Genomic DNA, 25780 nt, shown 5'->3' on the forward strand with positions numbered 1-25780 from the left:
TATATTAGAAAAAAAGTTATTAAAAATTAAGGTCAAGGTCCTATTTTTACCTTTTTAGAAAATACAAAGTCCATTTTGTCATTTAACAAAACACAAGATCCGATTTGTAACTTTTGCAAAACACAAAATCCAAAATGGTATTTACTCTAAACAAATTCAACTTTTAAAAATATCAAATTTATTGAGAAACTTACAAAAATACTGCAATTTTGGTCAACTTTTATAAAAATACTGTCACACGAAAAAGTTTTCAAAAATATTGTGTTTTTATAAAACACCAGTAAAACACAAAACAGAACAACTCAAAACAACAGTAGAACAACTAAAAAACACCAGTAGAACACCAGTGAAAACTTAACACAATATACTGCAGTATGAAACTTATAAAAAAATACAGTAAAAAAGTAAAAAATACCGCCTAGCAGTATTTTTGTAAAAAAATAACAGAAGTTAGTATACCATGTAAATTTCCCAATTTATTAACCATCAAATTGTGTTAGCAAAGAAGATAACAAAAACACTATCAAGATGTAAAAAAATAAAAGCTCTAACAAAGTTACGAGCAACAACCACGTTAGCGTACCGTTTCACAACCATAACAGAAACATTATGCAAATCCATAAGTAAAGCTTTACAATTTAACAATTTCATTGAAAACAAGTGAAGCTTTAGAACTCCATAATTCATAACCATTTCTTTCAAAATTTACCAAAACTCATTACAAATTTATTGCTTGTCCGATCTAATTTCTATAAGAAGTTTCATATTTGTAATATAAATATATTTAACCTATTTTAGACAATGGAAAAGATATTCAATAAAACATCAAATTTACAAGGTTCAAACATAGTAGAGAATGTCATTCAATCTCTATCTGTGTTGGGACTTCTTCTTCCTCTGGTTTCAACCCGTCTGCATCGATTTCTTCTTCCGTTATTCCAGAGGCTTCCACAGTTCTAGAAACCCATTCTTTGAGCGGATCGTCGTTCAAATCAAGTCGTAACAATCCGGCAAACAACCCTCCCATGAAAGCAACTGGCTCCTGTAGAGAAATCGAGAGTAAGTGACAATGAATACAACTTTGGCAGATTTCGGAAGAGCCACTGCTCGAATTCATTAGAATCAACATAACAGTTACTATCATAATCCCGCTCATTTACTACCTCTCACTATATTAGAGTTGTTATTTAATAACTATTATAGAAACCCGATAACTACTTGTAAGGCATCATTTCATGTTGGACAATACTGGTACCTAATAACAATGCTTCTGAAACAACCCATATACTCCTATTATGAATTATACTCGAATATTCGATAACCAGGTCATACATAAGAATCTATACCAGAAAAAGAAAAACAGAGAATAATTAGAACAAAATCTTAGTTTTGAGTAAGCAATTCTGATTCCAAACCAGTAAATAGAAACTTCATTACAACCAAAATTAGTTTCAACTGAAGGAAGTGAAGTTATATCTCGTTTTCATTTCGATTCAAAAGTTGTTCGGGGCTTCCAACGGACTATATTGAAAAACAAAATACATAGCAATGACAGCATGTGCAGAGAAAGTAATCAGATTGAGATAAGCTGATAAGAGAAAGATCAGTGGGTGGATTTCGAATGTATTTGCTTAGTTTAAGATGTAAAAGATCAGGTTATGGATTTGAATATACAAATATCTGGTTCATTCCCCATTCAAGAAGTAAGTAGGTTCAATTTTTCTAATTTATATCTAACATGTATTTATTGGTGTAGCTGCTAATTTAAGACTAGAAAAGATAATTCCAGCAAAGCAAGTTTGACATTCAAATTAGAACTATGATGTTCATGAAATCTCTCTCCAGAAAATGGCAATGGATTTCATTGTGGGGTTTCCTGAGGTTGATGGGATGAGATCAATTTCGGTTGTGATTGATCGGTTCTCAAAGTAGGGTGTTTTTATTCCTGAGCCTCATGCATGCCCAGCTGATGTAGCTCAGTTGACATCATCAGTGATCAGACTCGAGAAGTTTTCTCGGTTAACCATCCGCAGACAGATGGTCAAACCGAAAGAATGAACCAGCTATAGGAGGAATACTTGATTAAGGCATATTGCATAAGCAAAGCAAAAACAAAAGCTTGAAATGTAAACATAAACATAAACAAACACCACATTAAATGAGCTTCTAGCATTACAACTCAAAATCAAAATGTCACTCATATAAATATCTATTCTCATCAATCATTGCCACAAAAACATTCAGATTTGTGGTGTCTATGAACACTTAAAACAAATAATCTATCTTACACAAACGAATGGATCAAAACTAATGCAGTAACAAAGTAAACACAAACACAGCAATCTTGTGTTTCAGCTCTTCTTGACCCTCAGTCCAAAAGAACAGCCAACACCGAACACTTTTATCGATCAAAGGTTAAGTACAATAGCAGCAGAGCAGAACCCAACAACAAAAATAGAACAAAACTCTGTACTTGATACTTAGTTTCTATCCCAAGACACTCCTCTCACTTATATAGCTAACGAGAAATTTACACAAAATACTATTTTTAGTAAAAAATTTACACTTGTATATTCAAATGTATATTTTTTCAGTGTTCTATAAAAACAAAACGAAAACAATAAAAAAACTACGTGAAAGTAACCGAAAAATAACATCAAAATAACACGAAAACATAAAAGAGCTTATTTTCTGTAGATAAAATCTTAAAAACCGAAAAATATTTAAAATTCTCTACATCTGTATTTTTGTAATTTTTTTTTTTTTTGGTTAATTTTGTGTACTTTTAAAAATAATCCCTAAAAAAAGCCATAGTAGGCTGAGAAGTGAACTAAATTCTCAAGTTTCTAAACCACACACCACAAGATTCAACCAATTTCTTCATTACTAATCCAAAACACCACAACAATTTCTTACCCAACCAGCAAAATCAATTCAACTTATACAAAATTGGGTATTAAATTTTCCCAATTCCACAGAAAATTAACAATAACCAATCATGCTGAGACCTAGAATTTCAACCAAACATAAAAGCAATAAATACAAGAAAAACCCCAATAAATTAGCATAAGAAAGAAACCACCTTTAATGCATCTTTGAGAATGGGTTCATCAGTGGGATTGAAACAAAACGCTGTCAACCGATTGGTTCTCCGAAAACTAGCGATTGGAGTTGTCAAGTGGGATGTAGATGAAAATGGGTATTGAATTAGTGTCCTTGGCCTTTGCTTCGACTGTTGTTGTTGTTGTTGTTAAGCATATAATCAAAATTAAGTGAGTTAGAGAAATTGAGAAAAGAAGAAGAAGAAGAAGAAGAAGAAGAAGAAGAAGATAACAAACCAGAAGAGGAGGGGTGGAGATGGTGGTACTGGACGAGAGATGAGCCATTTCCAACTTGTTCCACAATCTTCTTCTTCTTCGCACCTCTCTGTTTTTTTTTTTGGATAAATTTCAGATTTTATTCACTATTTTTATGTTGTTATTTTCTTATTATTTAAATATTATTTCTTCTGTTGTTTTGTTGTTGGTTTTCTATTATTTTCATGTGTTTTTTTTGTGTGTATTTATAGAATAATGTAAAAATATAAAAAAAAAAAATTGAACGTAAAAGTGTAAATTTTTTATTAAAAATAGTAATTTATGTAATTTTCTTTTATTTTTAATTATTTTTAGAAAAATTTATATAATACATTAATACTAAAAAAAATTTATGTTTTATGCTTTGAACTTTTTTATTTACTCTTATTCTAATTTTTGACGGACGATATTTTCCTCAATGTACCATTCGGAATGATTCATGTCCAAGAACGATAAAGTCTAAAGACGAGCATGGGCCATCCAGACAAGTTAATTATTACCATCTGAGCCCTTACAGTTAAGCCAAGCACTCCAAGCAATGTAAGCACGGTTGATAATCGATTCGTGCAAGCAACCGAACTGATTAGACAATTTAATCAATAAACTAGACGACAAAAACCGAAAGACACTCCGCTCGTGAGAGATCCAAATAGAGGGAAAGCTCCTTATAATCCAAATGAACGATAGTATGGTCCAGAAGAACGTCCAACAACTACACTCAACAACCTCGACAGGACAGTCCATCCAATTCGAGACCATATGATCAAACTGTGAGCCACACAGCAGACAAGCAATACTACCAGGTCATTATTATCTTGGGCATAATGACCAGTAGTGCAATTTTCATCCTCAGACTGATGCACCAAACCAATCAACTGGAGAATCTCGTGGGCTTGCGGTTGTTTCTGATCAAAATGGGCAAGTGTAACAAATCCCGTTTATCGGCTTGCTACAAGGTCAAACAAGATCTCCAAGTGGTTAATCCTCTTCAAGTAAAAAATTGGACCTCTTTGGGCTGGGGGTCTAGGGCAGTGGCTCTTGCTGCCCCACCCTTCAGTAGGCATTGACCGATGACACATCTATTCTATTATAATTTACCAATTTTTTCTCTTTTTCTTCGTTATGCTTTAAATTTATTTTAATAATATATATAATATTTTAAATTTATATATGTTAAAAAAATTATTATGTGTAGAAAATAAAATTAATATTATATTTTTTTTATATATTTTAAAAAATAGAGTAGGAGTGTTCTTATTACATACAAAATAAACAAAGCAAATTCAAAGTTCAAACACATTGATAAAGTTATTAAAGTGGATTAATTGTCAATGTAGTAAAAGGAGAAAAAGATAAAAAAAAAAATACAATACAATTTATCATATATTTAAAAAAGAAAAAAAAAAAGAAAAAATTTGTATAGTCTTACAAATTAATTACCGTATTTTGTCCTACCCAAAAAAACAACAAAATACTAGGAAACTCTAGTGAAGAAAAAAAAATAGAACTAAATAATGTAAATAAAAAAATATTTATTGATAGGGGAATAATTAACCAATAGAGAAAACTTTGTTAGCTAGCATTATGTAATGTAAGTATTTATATATAACAAATAACAAATATTCATGAGTTTAAGCCTACACTGCAAGTGGATTATTAGGTAACATGTTTTGCAAATCCATAGTTAGCATGGAAACTCTCTTTTGATTAGTGTTGTTGCTCGTCTTACTAAAAAATAATAAATCATTAATATCAATTAATGATGACTTGTCTCGTTTGTAGGGACCGAGCCACTTGGCGCACATGTATTGGTAAGTCCTCCATGGTGCCAAGTGCATGTTGTTATGCTTCATGCACATTTTGGCCGCTAAGCACATTATGTTTATGACCATGTCTAATCTCTCTGCTTTTCCAATATACAACTCGGGAAGAAGTTGGACTAGTCCTTTGTATTCCTCCGTACTCACTAGTCCACTACTCATTTCAAACTCACTCCTCAAATTTACCTCTATTATCACTCGAACCTCTTTCGTTCTATTTTTACCAATATTTTCCACGACATCGACAAATTTATGTTCGCCTGTTAATTATTATTAGTTAATACAAATGTGATTATTATAAATTAAAATATTAATTAAAATATAATAATTAGATAAATATAATTTATTATTATTACCAAAAAGAAACTGGTCTGAAGAGCGTGAGGTAGATTTGCATAGGGAAGCATTGTAACCTTGTTTTCCGAGACCATCTGAGATTTGACTCAACACACATTTTCGACAACAATTGGCGGCCTTTGCTTCTACGCAAGTGCAAAACCTTGTCTCTGATAAGTTGATCACTATTTGATTAGCGATTTTTCTTATTTCTGTTTCCAATTTACTACTTCTCCTCAAACTATCCTGTAAATCAATTAATAAATAAATTATATTAGCTAACTAATTAATTATAATTCTCACAAATATTTATCTAAATTAGCTAGTAAAATATTATTATTAATAATAATTATAAGTATAGTATATATACCAATAACTTGTGTTTAAGACTCAGCCAAAAATCATTATCCTCAGTTGTTAAACCATTATTATTAATAACGTTATGATCTTGATCAATATCTTGTTGATTTTTATCGAGATGTGTGAAGAACACATTCTCATCCTGCACCTCATCATCTGAAGACGGAGTAGGATTATTTGGTAGATTAGGGTTAGGGTTCGGGTTAGGATTAGTAATGCTAAACCAAGTAGAAATATAGTATTTAGGCGCTCTCACGGTAGTTCCGAGCATTTCAGCCATAGATTATATAAATATATATATATTTTTATAAATATATATTATTACCAAATTAACCTCTCTCACTCTCTCTTTCAACTTATTATTAATGCTATGATTATTAATTAAACTCTCTATACCTTTCACCCTTTTTATACTAATAATTTCTTTGCGTGGATATAATTTAAATAATATGGGATGAATTCTAATTTGATATGGATTAGTATATTAATTATTTGAATTTATAAGTGTAATAAGCCAAAAATCTCACAAAAAAAAACAAAACGATAATTAAGATTTTATCTTTTGAAAAGAAAATTATCAAATGTATTGGATAATTCATTCCACACGTACTTTTTGGTTTTTATTAATTAAAATAAATGAAATTAAATTAATTTGGGAATTCTAATTCTATATGGATTAGTATATAGTTATTTGAAAAGAAAATTATTGAGAATGTATTGGATAATAATTCATATTACACGTACATTTTAAATTTTATTTTATTTTATTTTATTTACTTATTTATTTGAAACCAATTTTAGATTTTATTAAAGATAATAAATGTAATTAATAAGTTGTAGATTAAAAGTGGGTGGGGTCATTGATTCAAGCTGTGTCACGTGGCATAATCAGAGACGTAGAATTTGGTATTATTATATATTTTTAACCATTATTATTATTTTGTGGGATATTTATTGATTTGAAATTAATAGAAGATTAAATTAGATTGGGAAATAATTAAATAAATACGTATATTAATTTCCATGCATTTCATAGTCAGGGTATTTTTGTCATTATACATCAACTTCTTTATGAATTTGACATTTTTTTATTAACTGAATTTGATTTTTTTTGGGTCAAAAAATAATATAAATTTTTATTTATCTCACAAAAATCTTGGTTAAATCCATTTTTTAGTAATATTTTATTATAATAAATTATGTGAAATCTAATATAACACCTTAGATTAGATTGAAGGCTAAAAAAATTATTCATAAAAAGAAAACAATAAATATCCTAGTATCTAATGACAATAATAATAAAATAATATAAAAATAACAAATAAAAACATGTATGAGAACTCTTTGTATGCACTATTGAGAAATCGACGTCTTAGAAAAGTGACGCATGACGGAATTTCTGTAATCACTCGTTTCTCGATGAACACCCGCATAGTCAAACTCTTTCGTTCCTTCAACTCTGTTTGTGTCATCCTAGTCGCAGTCTTCGAGAGCATGCACAACATGGTGTCATAATTTATTAGCGTCATCTTTATATTCTGATCTTCGTCCTCTTCTATGTTACAATAGTAGGGATTGTTCCAGTACAGAGTATTTAACTGAAAAGGGATTTTGATGCGGGAAACCATCAAGCGAAAGAGCATGAGCGAAGAATCTGACGAATCAAATTTGTGTAAAGGGTAATTGAACTCGTCAGTTGTGAGGTGATCAATGATTGAGTTGTTTTGATCACTAGTTCGTCCCATGACCATGAATTTGATGGTGAGGATTGGATTTGGATCATGATGATCATAATCTTGGTGGTGATGATCACCATAAATGTTTTCAGTGTAAACGAAAACTAATTGAGAGGTTTCTTTATTATTAAGAATTGGTTTTGCCATAATTAATATAGCAAGTATATTAATAAGTATATACTATATCGATGTGTATAAATCTATTAATATATATATAGGCATGCATACATAAGTTTATAAGTTTATGTAGTTCTAATTTGATTAGTTATAGGTTTTTCATTAATTATATATTAGAATTAGATTATAAATTTTAAAATCACATTTATAATTATATATGAACAAAATTTAAATTTAAATTATCGCTAAAAAAGGAAATTAAATTAAATTTAAATCCCATATATTATAAATTAAAAAATCTTTTCACATAAATAAATAAAATAAGGTAAAATTTCTTAATAATTTTTTTTTTATCTCTTGACCAAATTTAAAAATAAAAAATAAATTAAAACATCTTTTCACATAAACGGTAATAAATTAACAATTATATGATATATCAATAAGAGTATAAAATTTCTTTACACACCTCTTTCATTATGGTATTTTAACACTAATTAATCACTATATTAAAGATAAAAACATTTGTACAATTTATCTTAGTAATTTTATTTTTTCGGTATTTTCATGCTAGGTGCGTAGACCTTAAGACTAAATTCAACGGCACGACGTGTTGTCTCTAGATTTGATGGAGTGTAGGCAAATTTTAAACATGAGCCTATTTAAAGAAAATTTTAAACTATCTTTTAGCAACCAAAAACAAAAAAAAAAATCTTACAAGAAAAAGAAACTACGGGGGCCTCTTGAGCTGAGAAGCTCTGAAAAGAGATTGGAGGAGGCCTCTTGACCTGAGAAGTTCTATGAAACGGTCCTAAAAAGATCTTAAAAGAAAAAGAGTATGAGAGAGGCCTCTTAGGCAACAGTCCCGACCCTAGCCACCCTACCCTAAAGATGGCGAGCTAAATTGGTATTTCATGAAAGACCAAATGTCCTCCTAGCTAGGGCACATTACAGTATTTTTTTAATTACTGTATTAATTTTTACTAATCAAAGAATTTTAACATCAAAGTGTGTTTAGTAAAATTTTCGTAATAATTAAAACTTTAGCGAACATATATTATATTTGTAAAACATTTATAATTTGGGAACATTATATGTTTTTGATGCTCTTTGAAACTTTTGTATAGAGATACTCTGTGCATTTTGGCACTGATAGGTTGTAAGAAATTTATTGATGTAACACTAAAGACATTAAATAAGAAAAACAAAATACATTTAAAAAATCAAAATACATTTAAAGACATTATTTTCACAAATTTGACATTTGTCTTGTTTTTGTTTCCCCTTTAAAAGGCCATGTGTTACTTTACTTCACAGCAAAACCTTAAAAATTGCAGAGTAAAAAAGGCCCAACAATGGTGAATGTCTCTCTCTCCAATGACAAACTTCCCCAATTTTTCAAAGTCTTCATCCCCAAATTCAGTTCTAAGCACATGGTATTAACTATTAACTCTATTCTTCTTTTCTTTTCTAAATTTATTAATATTCATAATATTATTTTCCCCTTCATTTCTAAGATCCCTAAGAAAAACAATGAATAAAGCTTCTAATTAGGTGAACAATTGAAAATCAAATTCATCTTAATAAAACCAATAAATACATATAATTTTTTTTGGTGGGTATGATTTATTTTTGATAAAGTTACAAACTTTAACTTCATTTAATAAATTTGGTAATATTATTATTATTATTATTGTAGTTGATCCCACCAGATTTTGTTCAGAGATTCATTTCAAGGGTTCCAAAGAAAGTAATTATAAGACACACAAATGGGAAATGTTGGGTGGTAGCTTTGGGTATGAGTTTGGAAAAAGATTTGTACTTTGAGAATGGTTGGGAAGAATTTGTTAGAGACCAAATGCTCAATTATGGGGATTCTCTTGTGTTCAAATATCATGGGCATTCTTTATTTGAGGTTGATATTTTTGGTCAAAATGGATGCATGAAAGGAATTGGTGTACCTTCTAAAATGATGGGTAAAAAGGAAGAAGAGACATTGAAGAAGGAAGAGCTTTTAGACTCTTACATGCATGCCCACAATGAGGAGATTAGCATTAATGGATCAACAAAGAAATCAAGTATTCTTTGTATTTTATTTGCAAAATTATCTTTTTCTTTTCTTTATGTGTGTTTGGTAATTAATCACATTGAACCCTCGAAGATGTTCGAAAATCTCGAAATGATCTTCTAGTTCTGGGGAGAATTTGAAACTCTCTTTCAATTGAGAATTGAATGGAGTTTTACGTATTTCGACTGAAGAATCTAACAGAACAGAAACACACTCAAATTACACATAATTTGTACACATAGTGATGTGTATTACATCACTTTTAACTGTATGATTGAGACTAATTATACATCATTGTGTGTAGAAAAATATGTAATTTGAGTGTTTCTAACATTACTCTTATTACTCTTTTGGTAAAGTTGTATTATGTTACTTTACAAAATGACTTTATTTCGATAATTATTTTTGTAAAATAACCTCTTCAAATTTCGATAGAAGTTGAAGATTATTTTGCAAAGAATTATCGAAACAATGTTATTTCGTAAAGTGACTTTGAAAATAATGTGTGAATTGCTCTTCTTTTAAATAGAATTTTGTATAATAGGCCCACTTTGATAATTATTTGCAACTAGCATTTTTTTGATTTTCAAATGATAAGAAAGACTATTTTATAAAGTGAGATCATCTTGTTAAATGTTATTTGAAGTTGTTTAGTTTGCAGGTTCATCTACAAAACATGTTCCAATGAAGAAGAATCCATGTTTTGTAGCAACTATTGGAAATTCAAAAATCCACTCATACATGTTGGTAAGTCTTTTGCTCTCGTCTTATATTGTTGCTTTTGTTTTACTTCTATGTTTTCTATCTTAAGCTCTAAATCTTAACTTTATCAAAATTATCATATGGATTTAAACCCTTGATTCCTATTTGCACTTATGCAAAGACAGGGCGACACGCTGTATAGAAGACCGTTTTGTAAACAAATTAACAAAACGGGCATCTTTTCCGATTTTCTATCGCCATTTTTTTTTTTGGTATTGTTGTAACCTATATGATTCACTAAAGTTTATTACCATTTCAGTACATTCCTCAACCAGTGCACAATGGAGTCAAGTTCAACCCTAATACGAAGCTTCGATATCACAACAACAAATTATGGCCTGTGAGGATCTCGAACTGGAAAGACGGACGTTGTTTTCTAGCAGCTGGTTGGAGAAGATTCCGAGAAGAGAATGATTTAAAGGCAAACGATAAATATGTATTTGTGCTTGTTCTTGGCAAAGAAAATGAATGTGAAGAAATCAAAGTTACACGCCAATCGAAGATGCAATAACGCAAGAAAAGGAAGCCATGAATTCACTCGTTCAAGCTAATAGCCAAAAACTCTCTTTTGAGACATGTGTGGTGTTTTTGTTCATGTAGTTTTTTTGAAGTAATCCTTCAAAAATAGGCACTAAAAGATTGGTGACTTTTGTTTGCTAGATAGTTGTGTAATCTATGTAGTAAGAAATATTGAGTATGTTAATGCAAAAGCATAAGATAGGGTTTTACTGGGAGTTAGCGGTTTTTCATTGTAGTTTCCAATATGACACTATCCTTGGCAATTCGGTACTAATACTTAAGGGTGGCAATTCAGGTCACAACCTGTGGATTTGGCACGAACATGACTCGAGATTTTACGGGTTCGACAAGACACAAAAATTATTCAGATCTTGTTTTATAAATTTTTCATGTTACAGGTCGTGTCAACTATCTAAAATAAATTTAAGAACTTCACACGATACGATAACAATAAAAAGAAAATTTAGCTACAACTCGCCAACACAACATGATACGAAATTTATTCGAGTTGTGTTCGTGTCTGTGTCTTACAAATTTTTCGTGTCACGGGTCGTGTTTGAGTCAGTAATTTTTTAGTAAATTGAAGACCTCAACATTACCCGAACACGACACGTCAACATAAATTGCTATCCCTACTAGTACTATCAAATCGGTTATAAAGTGTTAAGCGTTGACAAAAGTAAATGCAAATTCAAGAAGACACTACTACAAATATCATTGTATTTTTGGCATTATACAAATGTGACTACAAGAGAACTATGTCCAAAGTCTTAATGCATTTTCAGAGGAATGCATTTGCACACAAACAAATCAATTGTGAATTAATGTTTCCTTCACCAATTTTATTCTTTCATTAGATACAGAAGATTTAGGCAAGAACAAACCATGTAAAAGTCCTCTTCCTGATATGGGAAAGATAAAACATAATGGGCTGATGAAGAAGAAAGCTTTACCAATTGTACCCGGTTCGGAAGTTCTGCAACACCACTCTTCTAGTATTTAATAAACATCCATTTGTCGAACTGTTGTTCGAACTCTAAAATCGGGAGCTCCAAATACTTTAATGGAGCATTTCGTGTACATGGGATCCTTATTTTTAATTGAAACACTTCTATTTTCCATATTCGCTGTTATTTCACTTCATCGGTTTGTGGTTGCGATGATGAAAACACTACAAACCGAATCTACATTTACTTGAATGCATACCTAACCGAAAATTGCTACGTACAAATAAGGAAAGACGCAGAGAGAGAGAGAGAGAGTAGTTTCTTCTTACCTAAACCAATTATAATAGATTTATACTCTTTGCCACTCATCTATCAGTTGACATGGCATCCTCGATTCTTTGTATTACAACGCTTAGACTGCAACGACTTTCCAGAGCTTTAACAGCAGCTCGGTGTGCATGTTTATGCCACTTCAACAGATTGTATGATTGTAGAAGAGACCATCTTGCTTGATTCGACATCTTCCCATGACAAAGATACAAACAAGTAATAAGATTTTTTAACAAAAGAACATGGACCGAGTGAATATCAATCGAGAGAATTACCTCAGCTACAGATAACGGGGGTTGCAGAAGAGTACTAGTGCGTCTAAAGAGATTTTCATCATTTTCTCCACCTTCGGCGTCACCATATATAAGAGCTTCAGCAGCAATGCCAGCAAAAAGCACCATACAGTATCTAATTTAATTTATGAACACAAGCAATAATTAAGTAACTTGTGTTAATGAGATTAGGAGATTAATCATTGATTTGTCTAATCAAATTTCCAAGAGTTTTTTAAAGGATCCATTGAAATAATTATTCTTTTACAACCATTGGAAACCAAAAGGTAAATAAATGGCAAAACATAACCAATCTTACCAGAATTAAACCCACCTGTCAAAGGCGGTACCATCAAGTCGTCCTTCGGTTAGGTCATTAGACATTTTCTCGTCCCAAAACTGAGTTCCGGCCTACACATTAACTTCAATGTTAGCTTAAAACGCTCATTCTAACATAACATCACAGAATACATTTTAGGTTAGAACATCATAATATTCCATTTATAATACATACAAGAATCAATTACCTGTCCTTGAATACCCATCTGCATTGCAACAATCGGGTCTAGAATGACCCCACGAATCGGGCAACCCATCAAGTAAGCTGCAATTCAATGAGAACACCGATAATTAGCTCGTTTACAAGGAAACAAATGTAGTTTTTTTGTTTTTTGAGAAAGTATGGGTCATAACCAGCACTAAATATAATTTATGTTAAATTGGTATTTTTCGACGGGGAATGGTAAAATCTTAACTAGGGCTCACCGATTAAGAGATGCCCTGCTTCATGAACGAGTATCCTACGTCTATGCGGAGGCCAATAACTTGACAATTGAGCTAAACAACAACCACCAAGGAATGTAGAATCTACAAATGCTAAACCCAATACTGCTGCAAGGTTCGGCCTAAAATCAATGCCTTGATAAAGAAGAAAAGATGTCCCGCCAAGAAAAGCGATCAAAGTAAGCTGGGAAGTCCCGGAAAGACCCCACTTCTTTGGAGCAAATTTGGACACTGGATAAAAGGATTAAAAAATACATATGTAAGATTGTTTAAAGAAAACAATAAATTTATTTCATAAAAAGTAAGCTATTAATTACATAAACAAATAAGACATAGTTGAGATAACAACTGACAAGACGAGCATCCCTCTAGATGCTTCCCAAAAAACAACATCAGAAACGAAATGGAAAGACATTCTCATGTTATCCATCACTTCCGAGTTCCAACAACAAACAAGCAAAGACATGGAAGTCTTTTGCATTAAAAATTGATGTAAATATACATACAGAACTATGAAACTATCTAAGAAAACTACACAATTAGCCAGCTAAATACAGCTATTAAAATGTGTAACAAAACACTCCCCCTCGAGCAGGATCATAGATAGTAATCATGTCTAGTTTGTTACATAGATAATCAACCAGAACCGCTTAGAGGTTTTGTTAAGATATCGCCTATTTGTAAGTGAACTATGAACTCCGAACTCGACCATGCTATTTCATTAACAGCCACAAAGTCAAGTATAAACCCTCTCAAGAAAAGAGCTTAAATCAATTAACTCAAAATTCAAAATTCTATGGTGGAAGTCCAACAAATTATTCTAACAAAATCATAACTCCAAAACAAAGTCAATCAGTATATAAAGAAAAGGATTATATAGAAACCTTCTAAACCAGTTGAAGTCTTCAATACAGTTGGAGTAACATTCCTTGGTCCCTCTAAAACTGCAAAAAATGAAAACATAGAAAAAGAAAGAAAAAACAACAATGTTAAATAATTCATTAAAGGGTTAACAAAATTAGATTCATTCAAGAGTAAACATAACAACATAGTTAGGCAATTCATGATGAATATGTACATAAGAGAAACTGAATTTTCAACCAAAGTCAGTAAACTTAAAAGCTAATAAAACTTTGTTCTCTAAATGAAAACCTCTTAAGGGTTTTCAAACTCAATCAACTCCATTCCAAAAAGTTAGTAACTTTACCTAAATTGAAACTAAACATGAGATGATAAAGAATTTGAAGAAAATCAAAATCCAAAATTGATTACCAATATTCCTGAATTTTCCAAAATTGGGCAAGAAACCTCTGTCCTTGAGAAATGCATAAGCATTAGCAACAAGTCTCAAATCATCAGCATTAAGACAAGTGTCCAAAACCTCCCAATCTCTCTCAGACACAAAAAGATCCAACTTTGAAGAAGACCCATTCAAGGGTTGAAGGGGAATCACCAAATTGGGTGACTTTTCTTCTCTGGTTTTCAAGAACTTGAGAGCACCGGCAAGGTCCTTGCGCTTGACTGCGTCCTCGTAATCTTTCCATTCTCGGAGAACTGATGTTGGGGTTGAAATGATTCGCCATTGACGAGGCTTGTGAGGAGAATAGGAGTGTTTGGATAAGAAGAAAGTGGGAGAGAAAGCTCCCACATCGAGGGAAGGGGAAGCGAAAGCCATGGAGAATCTGTTGGAAAATATTTACTTAAATTAATAAATAAATAATAAATGTGCTTATAAAATTGGTTAAATTAGAATTAAAGCTGAGAAATTTTTTAAAAATATCATTTTTTGTATTTTATTTATAAAAATATAGTTTTAAAGTTTTAAAATTATAAAAATATACTTTTCTCAACAAAGAGTACAAAAAAGTGAAGAATAATGAGAAATCAACCTCATAGCAACTGTATAATGAGATTTTCGGAAACCGATTATAAAATAATAAAGCTTGAGAAATAAATAAATTAAAGAAGAAGAAACCTGGATTTTTGAGGCGTTAATGAGTCTTAGTATACGAGTCAATATTATTGAGCTAGAAAAACTTCAAGGTATCTTTACACAAGCATTTTTGTCCTAGCTGATGAATCCTAATTCTTAGCTCTTAGTAGCAAAAAAATAATTTTTCCACCGATCTCTTTGCGTGAAGATATAATGTTTTATTTATAGGCTAGATTTGGGTATAAGCGAACCCGGACCCGGTAGGGTTTAGAGGTGTCAACTAGGCCCACTGATGGGGAAAATACAATATATAATGACTTTGAGCCAGTTAGATGAGGTCCAATTCATGAGAACACTGATAATGGTCATCCGTACAAGCGTGGACCGATTATGATGCCACGTGTCGTGAGTTACTATGTTGGTACTGAGAATGTTAGTGTAATATCCAGTTTATATACATATATTGGTATTTGGTATATTAAGTGTGATACAATTAAATTATTATTGTTATTATTGTTGTTGTTGTTGTTGTTGTTGTTGTTGTTGTTGTTGTTGTTGTTGTTGTTGTTGTTGTTGTTGTTGTTGTTGTTGTTGTTGTTGTTGTTGTTGTTGTTGTTGTTGTTGTTGTTGTTGTTGTTGTTGTTGTTGTTGTTGTTGTTGTGCGTGTGTGATTAGAAAAAAAAATGATATATATATTAAATAGTGAGATAAATAAATAGTGAAGCATTAGATTAGTTAGTTAGTTTAAAATTTAAAATTTAAATTTAAATCAGCATAATCTTATCTGATTAGTTAAGCCTCCATTGGGTCCTTACACCCACGGAAATAATGGCTCTTATACACGAGTATGTCACTCTGGCTGCATCATGGGCTGATGACTGACCCTACAGACCAACACGAGTGTTTCCAGCGTGCTTTGTCCTCACTCGCACGCTTCCTGAGAAAACTTCCCAGGAGGTCACCCATCCTTGAAATTGCTCCAGGCCAAGCACGCTTAACTGTGGAGTTCTTTCGAGATGGGCTACCGAAAAACAAGATGTACCTTGTTGACATAGGTAGTACCAATCAATCCATTTAAGCCCTCTTCAACTGTGTAGTCCCATACCTACACAGTCTCAGAATCATCCCACTTGACTTCCCCAGGCGGTGTGGGATTGCACAGCTTACCCGGTATTTCTCCTTACAGATCACGGGACTACTGACTGTCACAAAAACGGTGAACCCAGAAGATCAACCCGGTTGAATGAAAGAGCGGCTGTAAGAGACCGAGCTAGAGGTCGAGGGCGAGGAAGTGCTCGCGGTCGAGGCAGGGGAAACCAGCATGTCCCTGCCGAGGCGGTGATCCAGGAGAATCAAAATGCCCCTGTAAATGGACAACAACCAGGTCAAGGTGGGGGCAACCACGAAGTCCCTGCTGGGGTAGTTGGTCAAGAACACCAAAACGCCCCTGTAGTGGTGCCACCACAACAAGAAGATTTGGCGCAAGAAGTTGCTCGTCTCAGGGAAGAAATTAGGAAGCGAGATGAAGAGGCTCACAACCGTCAGGAACAATCCAATCAAGGACAACATCAATTTTTGCCGGTGCAATACATGCCTGTGCCGGAGGGTCGATGGGAACCAATATATGAAAGGTTCCGCAAGCAACACCCACCAAATTTTGAAGGGGGCTCAGATCCAATGGAAGCTGAGGAATGGTTAAGAACAGTGGAAGGTATTGTTGAGTACATGCGGCTCGGTAACGGAGATAGTGTAGCTTGTGCTGCTAGTTTATTGAAAAAGGATGCCCGCATCTGGTGGGATGTTATTAAACAAACACGGGATGTGGCCGCAATGACCTGGGCTGACTTTGTACAAGTTTTTAACAAAAAATACTACAGTGAAGCAATACGCTCAGCTAGAGTTAATGAGTTCACGAACCTGAGGCAGGGTAAGTCTACAGTTACAGAGTATGCTCGCCAATTTGACAGATTAGCAAAGTTTGCCACAGATCTGGTTCCTACTGAGTTTTTGAGGATTCATCGTTTTACTGAAGGGCTCGACTCCCGAATAAGTCGGGACATAGCGATGTCAGGAGTAAGGGCAACCACGTATGCTGAGGTACTGGAAAAAGCCCTAGAAGCTGAGTTGTGTGAAAGTCGTATACAGAAAGACAATACAGCAAGGTGGGAGGCCAGAAAGGCCAGTAATGGAGGTGGTGATAACAAAAGAAAACTGCCAAGTAACCAACACAACGAAGCCGACAAGAGAAACAAGATAGGGTCCAATAACTACAAAGGGAAGAAGCCATATGTGGAGTACCCCCTATGCCCAACATGTGGTCGTAAGCATCCGGGAGAATGTCGACTAAAAGGCAAGACTTGTTACAAGTGTGGGCAACCAGGCCACTATAAGAAGGACTGTCCACAAAAAGGTGATCAACTCAAGGATGACAAACTTGTCCCAGCTCGAGTATTTGCACTAACCAGAGGGGAGGCTGAGACTAGTAACACTGTGGTTGCAGGTCAGATTTCTATCTCTGGAAAACTATGTACTGTTTTATTTGATTCTGGAGCTACGCACTCATTTATTGCTTTAAAGATGATAGATAAGTTAGAACTACCGTATGTAAACTTTAGTTATAAGTTCATGACGGAGTTGCCCTCGGGCGAGGTTATGATATCATCTAGAGGAGTGCGGGATGCGCCAATAAGGATTGCAGACAAGGAACTTAGTGGAGATCTGATAGAGCTGGAGATGAGGGATTACAATCTTATCTTGGGTATGGATTGGCTATCACGGCATGGAGCAACAATAGACTGTCGAAAGAGGACAGTGACTTTCACCCCTGAATCTGGAGAGGCATTCATATTTGAAGGAATCAAAGTCAAGTCAAGCTTACCGCTAGTTACGGCCACGAAGGCACAAAAGATGATACGTGCGGGATGTCAAGCATACTTGGCCGGCATAGTAGACAAGTCAAGAGAAACCACCCTCAAGCCGTAGAATGTCCACATAGTATGTGAATTCCAAGAAGTTTTTCCGGAAGACCTACCAGGGCTACCCCCAGATAGAGAGATAGAATTTGTGATTGAGTTAGCGCCAGGCACAGCACCAATCTCGAGGGCTCCATACCGCATGGCTCCCAATGAATTGAAGGAATTGAAGGCTCAACTACAAGATCTTTTAGACAAGGGGTTCATTAGACCAAGTTACCCACCTTGGGGTGCGCCAGTGTTGTTCGTCAAGAAGAAGGACGGTAGTATGCGGATGTGTATAGACTATCGAGAGCTGAACAAAGTGACTATAAAGAACAAGTATCCCTTGCCTCGCATCGATGATTTGTTTGATCAGTTACAAGGGGCGATCGTCTTTTCAAAGATCGACTTGAGATCTGGGTACCACCAATTGAAAGTCCGAGAGGAAGATATAGCAAAGACGGCATTTCGAACACGGTATGGGCATTATGAATTTCTAGTGATGTCATTTGGGTTAACCAATGCCCTGGCCTTCATGGATTTAATGAATAGAGTATTCAAGGAATATCTTGACAAGTTTGTGGTGGTATTCATTGATGACATACTCATTTATTCAAGGACAATGGAAGAGCATGAGGAGCACTTAAGGCTAACTCTAAGTAGACTCAAAGAGCACCAATTGTACGCCAAATTCAAAAAGTGTGAGTTCTGGTTGGAGAAAGTGGCGTTTCTAGGCCATATAGTGTCCAAAGATGGGGTAGAGGTGGACCCTGCGAAAATTGAAGCAGTGAAGAGCTGGCCAAAACCAAAAACCGCAAGTGAGGTTCGGAGTTTTCTCGGACTAGTTGGATATTATAGGAGATTCGTTGAAGGGTTCTCAAAAATAGCCACACCATTGACGAATTTGACTCGAAAGCAACAAAAATTTTCATGGACAGATAAATGTGAGGAAAGCTTTCAGACATTGAAAGATAAACTCATAACAGCACCTGTCCTGTGTGTTCTAACTAACAAAGACAAATTTGTAGTATATTGCGACGCATCAAAGCAAGGGCTCCTACCGTGTGTTGATGCGGAATAAGAAGGTGGTAGCCTATGCCTCTGGCGGCTAAAGGAGTATGAGACAAGGTACCCAACTCATGACTTAGAGTTGGCAGCAGTGGTCTTTGCATTGAAAATCTGGAGGCACTACCTCTATGGAGAGAAGTGTGAAATATACACAGATCACAAAAGCCTAAAATACTTCTTTACGCAGAAAGAGCTCAACATGAGACAGAGGCGGTGGTTGGAACTGGTAAAAGATTACGATTGTGAGATACTGTACCATCCTGGAAAGGCTAATGTAGTGGCAGATGCACTTAGCAGACGCAACTATGCAAGCTTATCAATGTTAAGGGCATTAAAAGTGCCGTTGCAACAGGAAATCGAGAGATCTGGAATAGAGTTAGTAACAGGAAAGCTAGCTAACCTCACAATTGAATCAAATTTATTAGAGAATATCAAAGAAGAACAAGCCCAAGATGAGTTTTTAATCAAGAAGCGGGTCGAACTACAAAATGGGAAAGCTGGGGACTTCTCAGTTAATGAAGAGGGTATTCTACTATACAAGACAAGGGTGTGTGTACCTAAGAAAGTGGAGTTGCAATCAAAAATCTTACAAGAGGCGCACACTACACCCTATTCTTTACACCCAGGATCAACCAAAATGTACAATGATCTGAAAGGTAGGTATTGGTGGCCGGGAATGAAAAATGATATAGCAGAATTTGTAGCGAAATGTCTTACCTGCCAGCAAGTTAAGGCCGAACACCAGAGACCTGCAGGGTGTTGCAATCTCTTGATATTCCTGAGTGGAAATGGGAAGATATTGCTATGGATTTTGTGACAGGGTTACCGAAGAACAGCAAACAACAGGATTCCATCTGGGTGATTATCGACAGACTCACTAAATCAGCATATTTTTTGCCTGTGCGCACTAATTACAATGCAGAGCAATATGCTGAACTGTATGTAAAAGAAATTGTAAGGCTACACGGAGTCCCAAAGACCATTGTATCTGATAGAGGTTCAGTTTTTACTTCTAAGTTTTGGGAACGTGTGCAAAGTGCTTTGGGCACAAAACTGAAGTTGAGTACAACATTCCATCCTCAAACTGATGGACAATCGGAACGAACTATTCAAATACTAGAAGACATGCTACGAGCTTGTGCGTTGGATTTCCCAAGTAACTGGAGCAACTATTTGCCACTAATGGAGTTCTCGTACAACAATAGCTATCAATCTACAATAGGGATGGCACCCTATGAAATGTTGTATGGGAGGAAGTGTCGATCACCACTACACTGGGATGAGGTTGGCGAAAAGCGATACTTAGGCCCAGACCTAGTAAGAGAGGCCACTGAAGCGGTAGAAAAGATTCGAAATAGAATGGTAACTGCACAAAGCCGCCAGAAAAGTTATGCCGACGCAAAAAGACGGAATGTGGAATTTGCAGTGGGTGATAAAGTGTTCCTTCGAGTGTCACCTATGAAAGGGGTTATGCGTTTTGGAAAGCGAGGAAAGCTAAGTCCAAGATTTATAGGTCCTTTTGAGATATTGGACAGAGTGGGATATGTAGCTTATCGGTTGGCATTACCACAAGTGTTAGCTGAGACGCATAATGTGTTTCACGTTTCTATGCTACGGAAATACGTGTCGAATCCATCACACGTGCTGAACTATGAAAGAATGGAGCTAAAGTAGGACTTGAGTTATGAAGTGCAATCAGTTCGCATTATAGAGAGATGAACGAAGGAGTTAAGGTCCAAAAGTATTCCCGTAGTAAAAGTTACGTGGAGCAACCGTTCGTAAAGGGAGGCAACGTGTGAAATGGAGGGAGACATGAAAGAACAATGCTCTGAACTTTTTGGTAAGTCTAATTTCGAGGACGAAATTTCCTTTAAGGAGGGTAGAATGTAATATCCAGTTTATATACATATATTGGTATTTGGTATATTAAGTGTGATACAATTAAATTATTATTATTATTATTGTTGTTGTTGTTGTTGTTGTTGTTGTTGTTGTTGTTGTTGTTGTTGTTGTTGTTGTTGTTGTTGTTGTTGTTGTTGTTGTTGTTGTGCGTGTGTGATTAGAAAAAAAAATGATATATATATATTAAATAGTGAGATAAATAAATAGTGAAGCATTAGATTAGTTAGTTAGTTTAAAATTTAAAATTTAAATTTAAATCAGCATAATCTTATCTGATTAGTTAGATATTTATTTTTAAATTTAAACCTATTATACGATATGTTATATACATATATACTCTAGAACCCTAGCAGCCAGATAGTATCGTATTCCTTTATTCTCACCATCTCTCAATTTCTTTTTTTTTATTCTCTCTATTGAACCAAATCAATTGTTTTAATCTTAAGAGCTTCGGGGTTAGCAATCAACCGATCATCGTTCCGTGTCTTCGAAATCTTCAGGTAAAATTCGTACTTGTTTTTATTTTCGTTTTCAGAGAAATAGGCTTTCATAAAACTATCATATCTCTCTCCCTAGGTCCGTTTTCAGTGATCTAGGTACCGTTTTAAAGATAATTTAATGATCTATATTTTTTATGAAGAAACTCTTTCCTAATTCTGAGTATTTCGATGTCAAAAAATTCATGTTTTACACTGACTTTCGAATTACAGTTTTTTTTAAATTTCTTTTCGATATTGCCTTAGTAAAAGTGTCATATCTCTCTCGATATCTATTATTTTCAAGCGATTCTTGTACTGTTAGAAAGATAATTCAATAATCCATATTTTCTTTGAAGAAACCTTTCCCTAGTTCGGAGTTCTTACCAGTCAAAAGTTAGGATCTTTACTCGGTTATGGTATTTCGTTTTAAGTTTTGTTTCAGAAAAAGTATCTTCAGTAAAAATTCAATATCTCTCTCACTTTTGATCCATTTTAAAAGATCTTTATCTCGTTTTAAAGCTTAGAAAAATAGCTACATTTTTTATGAAGAAAGTATTGTCTAGATCGGGGTGTAACTATTTTATAAACATTTATTTTTGGGCTGTATTCAGAAATCGGCATGATCCAGGATTATAAAGAAACTGTTTTGAGAAAACATGCATAACTCCTAGGTTATAGCTCCGATTTTGATGATCTTTATACCGTTAGAAAGGTCTTTCAATTAACTAAAAACTTTGTGAACAGTAGGACTTCTAATTCAAACGTTTTATAAGTCAAATTCTAGGCTAAAGTTGCTGTACAGTAAGAGTAATAAATATATTGACTTTATCGGTGGACTAAGGGTTTCGTTAAATGTATAGGGCCTAGAAGGTATCGTAGGAGTTAATTACAGCGGAGTTGAGGTAAGGAAAAATAATTATACTTTATACTTGCTTTTTATATGGTTTGAGTACCTAGTATGACTGCTTGAATAAATTGTATTGAAACTGTGGAATGTGATAGTTTCGGTGAAATATTAGTGTTTTGTTGATGGATTGTATATGGCTGTTTAATCATGTTCCAGGTACTTGGAAGTGGTTGGAAACCACACATGTATGGTGATGTGGTAAGTGAGACAGTGTACGTAAGGGTGCACTGGTTATTGGTACTGCGTTCTGGTTAAGAACGTAAGACACTCCATATTTGTATGGAAGCTGGAGTGTGAGTGTGTGGTATTTCAGTATTTGTGTGGCTGCCTCTATTTATACTTATGATTAGTTTGTTGTATGTTTGATGTATATGTTTTGTGCTATGATGTGTGAATGCTGGTACGTAGTATTTTGTTTTTCCTTACTGGGCTTTGCAGCTCACCCCTTATTTACCCCCTATGTGCAGATAAGTAAGCCTGTAAGCTTTCGGTGACAAGTTGAGTCTGGGCAGCATGGGGTGTATCTCGTGTGATCATGTAACTGCGTGTGGTCTTGGCCATCTTCCGCTGAAAGTTTTTTTTTAATTTATTAAACTTATCGAGGATGTTGTCGTTTAAATTTTCTATTACTTTTCCCTAAGTGGTAATACTTTATTTTCAACTGGGTACCCATGTTTTGAAAAGTGTTTTTTTTTTTTTTAAATAAAGGCAACATTAGTATCTTAACGCCAGTTTATTTATGGCATCTTATTTTACGTAAGTAAGGGCGTTACAGTTAGAGAATATAGCGTTGGATAAAAAAAGCGATTTCCTTTTGATAGTACGTGCACTCCTTGGGCCTGACGTAAGGGACAAACCCCTAACATGGTGGGGCCCTCTGTTTGGAGGTCGCCACATAGGATGATATTCGGAGGCTTCTGATATTTTTTCAATTTCATGTATCCAGATTACCCCATGAGGGCGTGAGGCCAAACAATATTTTAGTCGATGGACCCTTCGCCTTCTAGGCCAAACAATATTTTCCAAACCGAAGTGGCTCAACCTTGTCGCGTCTGTAAGATGGACGTACATTCGGTATTCGGATTTAGAATTGTAATTTGACTTTATAATTAGGTTGACTTATTAACTTGACTGGACTTAAGAATGAGTCTATTTTGATTGATCAAAATTTTGTAAAAAATACATATGTCACTAGTCTAGAAACGTAGATAACAACAACTATAAGTCAATTTTAAAACAACAAAAAAAAATCTCATAACAACTATGAAATAATAATTAAATTATAAAATAAACAAAAAAAATCAATTTATTATTTTTATTAAAGTACGTATTTTTATAAATAAAAAAGATTCAAAATGTAAAAATAAGTAAAAATGAATATTTGTTCGTATCATCAGTCTATTAGTTAAAACATTTCTAAAAGTTGTCCATAATTATCCTAATCCTCTTCAAAATAGTCATTGCTAGCATTTTTATGATTTGATCAAGTTTTTGTAAAGGATTTCTAAAAGTTATTTTGCCGTGTCGGCTTAACAAAGATGAGAATCCTCAAAGGATGATCCAACCAAACCAAGGGAGAATATGATATAAGTCATAGTGTATCTATCATGTAACCAAAAATAGCAAATTAGAAAAATTGGTTACTTATCTCTATTATGAATTTGTCATTTATGCTCTATTCTATTTAAAGCTATTATCATTTTAAATATATAATTTTTGCTATTCTCTTATTATAATTACACATAAACATAACTTAATAAAAGATAATTCTAGCATCAATAATAGATATTAGAGCATTTTATTACCTTTTTATTTTCTTTTATCCATATAAAATTTGATTCATTTTCTTATTAAAAAAGTTGACAATCTTAAAGTTGTCTACTATGATCTCACATTATATTAAGAAAAATGTTAAAAAGTACTAATAATGCTTAGTACTCTCTTACATGCTAATATTTTTATTGGTACAATTAAATATTGAGTTTCATATAATTTAATGTAATAATTTTTAAAGAGTATCGTTAACTAATTGCAAGGTAACACGTATAGAAGGTGTTAGACACCACTAATATTCAATAACAACGCTCATAATTTTTTTTTATAAACAGTAATTTTTTCTCAACCAAAAAAAGAAAAATGTTAAGGCCCTTTTGGAGTGCTAGTAGATTGTAAAAACAAGTTATTTTAGTCACTATATACTTCCTTATTCATAAAAAGAAATGTGCTAAATTAGTTCCTATTAACAATTCTCTTAATTACAATTATACTATTTAGAATATTGGAATCCCTACTAACTTAACAAATTAATTTGTTCCATAAATATTTAATTTTAATTATTAATTACAAATAAATATCTAAATTTAATTTTTGACTATATTTTTAGAATTTCCGTAAGTACTTAACCGTTAAGTGTCAAGTCATTATCTACGTATTATTTTCTTATTAGTATATTTAAATTAATTTTCAAATAAAAAATAGAAATTTAATGACATTGACCAATCAGAGACTGATACGTAGTCATTCACTTGACACTTAATGGTTAGGTACTTCCGGAAGTTTCAGAAATATAATTTAGATATTATTACCGTCAAAAATTAAACTTATGTATTTGTCTGCAATCGAGAATTAAACTTAAATATTTACATCGCAAATTACTTTACTTTTTATTTTATTTTTTTATTAAATGAAATTCTTCTAAAGACTAATTATAATTTTTGCTCCCTGAATTTCGACATGTTCTAAATTATGCTTCTTAAACTTTTCAAATTATTAAAAATTCTACCTGAATTATTGAAATTGTTCGATTTAAAGACTTTTGTCTGATTTCATTCAATTTTAGTGATGTGATGATTGTCCGTATACTAAATTGTGCCCCTAAACTTTAACATCTACTAAATCACACCTCTTGAATTTTAACATGTGCCAAACTGTGCCTTCAAAATTTTCATTAATCCCAATAATTTGAGAAGAATTTTGCACAACCTAAAAAATTCACATATATAATTTGGTAAATATCAAAATTTGGGAGAAAATATCCAAATTAGCCTCTTCCAAGTTCCAAATGTCTCCTCCATCTTTGGCCTGTTGTGAAGCTGGTAAAGCTAACCCATTAATGGAAGGTGGTCCCTCCAAAT

The 25780-nt window shown here is 33.5% G+C and overlaps 4 protein-coding genes across 5 annotated transcripts; 2 read left to right on the forward strand and 2 right to left on the reverse strand.

Moving 5' to 3' along the window:
- Positions 1–645: 645 nt before the first annotated feature.
- Positions 646–3490, reverse strand: LOC133035572 (UPF0426 protein At1g28150, chloroplastic). Its single transcript, XM_061111474.1, has 3 exons — positions 3339–3490; positions 3083–3232; positions 646–1042 (listed from the first exon to the last, which is right to left on the reverse strand). Exons 1-3 carry the CDS (start codon positions 3384–3386, stop codon positions 860–862), a joined length of 381 nt encoding a protein of 126 aa, XP_060967457.1. The 5' UTR covers positions 3387–3490; the 3' UTR covers positions 646–859.
- A 5513-nt stretch (positions 3491–9003) lies between these two features.
- LOC115711173 (putative B3 domain-containing protein At5g66980) lies at positions 9004–11286 on the forward strand. Its single transcript, XM_030639503.2, has 4 exons — positions 9004–9158; positions 9422–9800; positions 10452–10537; positions 10812–11286. Exons 1-4 carry the CDS (start codon positions 9078–9080, stop codon positions 11061–11063), a joined length of 798 nt encoding a protein of 265 aa, XP_030495363.2. The 5' UTR covers positions 9004–9077; the 3' UTR covers positions 11064–11286.
- A 488-nt stretch (positions 11287–11774) lies between these two features.
- On the reverse strand, positions 11775–15130 carry LOC115711512 (uncharacterized). Of its 2 annotated transcripts, none has more exons than XM_030639864.2 (8): positions 14676–15130; positions 14288–14347; positions 13386–13634; positions 13148–13224; positions 12955–13031; positions 12624–12756; positions 12348–12539; positions 11775–12242 (listed from the first exon to the last, which is right to left on the reverse strand). In XM_030639864.2, exons 1-7 carry the CDS (start codon positions 15076–15078, stop codon positions 12384–12386), a joined length of 1155 nt encoding a protein of 384 aa, XP_030495724.1. In that variant the 5' UTR covers positions 15079–15130; the 3' UTR covers positions 11775–12242; positions 12348–12383. The 2 variants fall into 2 exon arrangements, with proteins under 2 accessions (XP_030495724.1, XP_030495725.1); XM_030639865.2 differs by having other exon boundaries at positions 11775–12255; positions 14676–15120.
- A 1422-nt stretch (positions 15131–16552) lies between these two features.
- On the forward strand, positions 16553–23318 carry LOC133035574 (uncharacterized). Its single transcript, XM_061111476.1, has 2 exons — positions 16553–17836; positions 23114–23318. Exons 1-2 carry the CDS (start codon positions 16927–16929, stop codon positions 23119–23121), a joined length of 918 nt encoding a protein of 305 aa, XP_060967459.1. The 5' UTR covers positions 16553–16926; the 3' UTR covers positions 23122–23318.
- The last annotated feature ends 2462 nt before the right edge of the window (positions 23319–25780 follow it).

This window comes from Cannabis sativa, chromosome 3, assembly GCF_029168945.1.
Source record: "Cannabis sativa cultivar Pink pepper isolate KNU-18-1 chromosome 3, ASM2916894v1, whole genome shotgun sequence".
In the NCBI taxonomy this organism is placed as follows: Eukaryota; Viridiplantae; Streptophyta; class Magnoliopsida; order Rosales; family Cannabaceae; genus Cannabis; species Cannabis sativa.

Excerpts from the sequence above, each read along its gene's own strand:
- LOC115711173 (XM_030639503.2), top strand. The coding sequence starts at position 9,078 with ATGGTGAATGTCTCTCTCTCCAATGACAAACTTCCCCAATTTTTCAAA. Across the intron at positions 9,159-9,421 it reads AATTCAGTTCTAAGCACATG|TTGATCCCACCAGATTTTGT; the intron begins GTATTAACTATT and ends TTATTATTGTAG. Across the intron at positions 10,538-10,811 it reads AAATCCACTCATACATGTTG|TACATTCCTCAACCAGTGCA; the intron begins GTAAGTCTTTTG and ends TTACCATTTCAG.
- LOC133035572 (XM_061111474.1), bottom strand. The coding sequence starts at position 3,386 with ATGGCTCATCTCTCGTCCAGTACCACCATCTCCACCCCTCCTCTTCTG. Across the intron at positions 3,233-3,338 it reads TCTCCACCCCTCCTCTTCTG|TCGAAGCAAAGGCCAAGGAC; the intron begins GTTTGTTATCTT and ends CAACAACAACAG. Across the intron at positions 1,043-3,082 it reads TTCTCAAAGATGCATTAAAG|GAGCCAGTTGCTTTCATGGG; the intron begins GTGGTTTCTTTC and ends ATTTCTCTACAG.
- LOC133035574 (XM_061111476.1), top strand. The coding sequence starts at position 16,927 with ATGCCTGTGCCGGAGGGTCGATGGGAACCAATATATGAAAGGTTCCGC.
- LOC115711512 (XM_030639864.2), bottom strand. The coding sequence starts at position 15,078 with ATGGCTTTCGCTTCCCCTTCCCTCGATGTGGGAGCTTTCTCTCCCACT. Across the intron at positions 14,348-14,675 it reads TGGAAAATTCAGGAATATTG|TTTTAGAGGGACCAAGGAAT; the intron begins GTAATCAATTTT and ends CATTTTTTGCAG. Across the intron at positions 13,225-13,385 it reads AGCAGGGCATCTCTTAATCG|CTTACTTGATGGGTTGCCCG; the intron begins GTGAGCCCTAGT and ends ATTGAATTGCAG.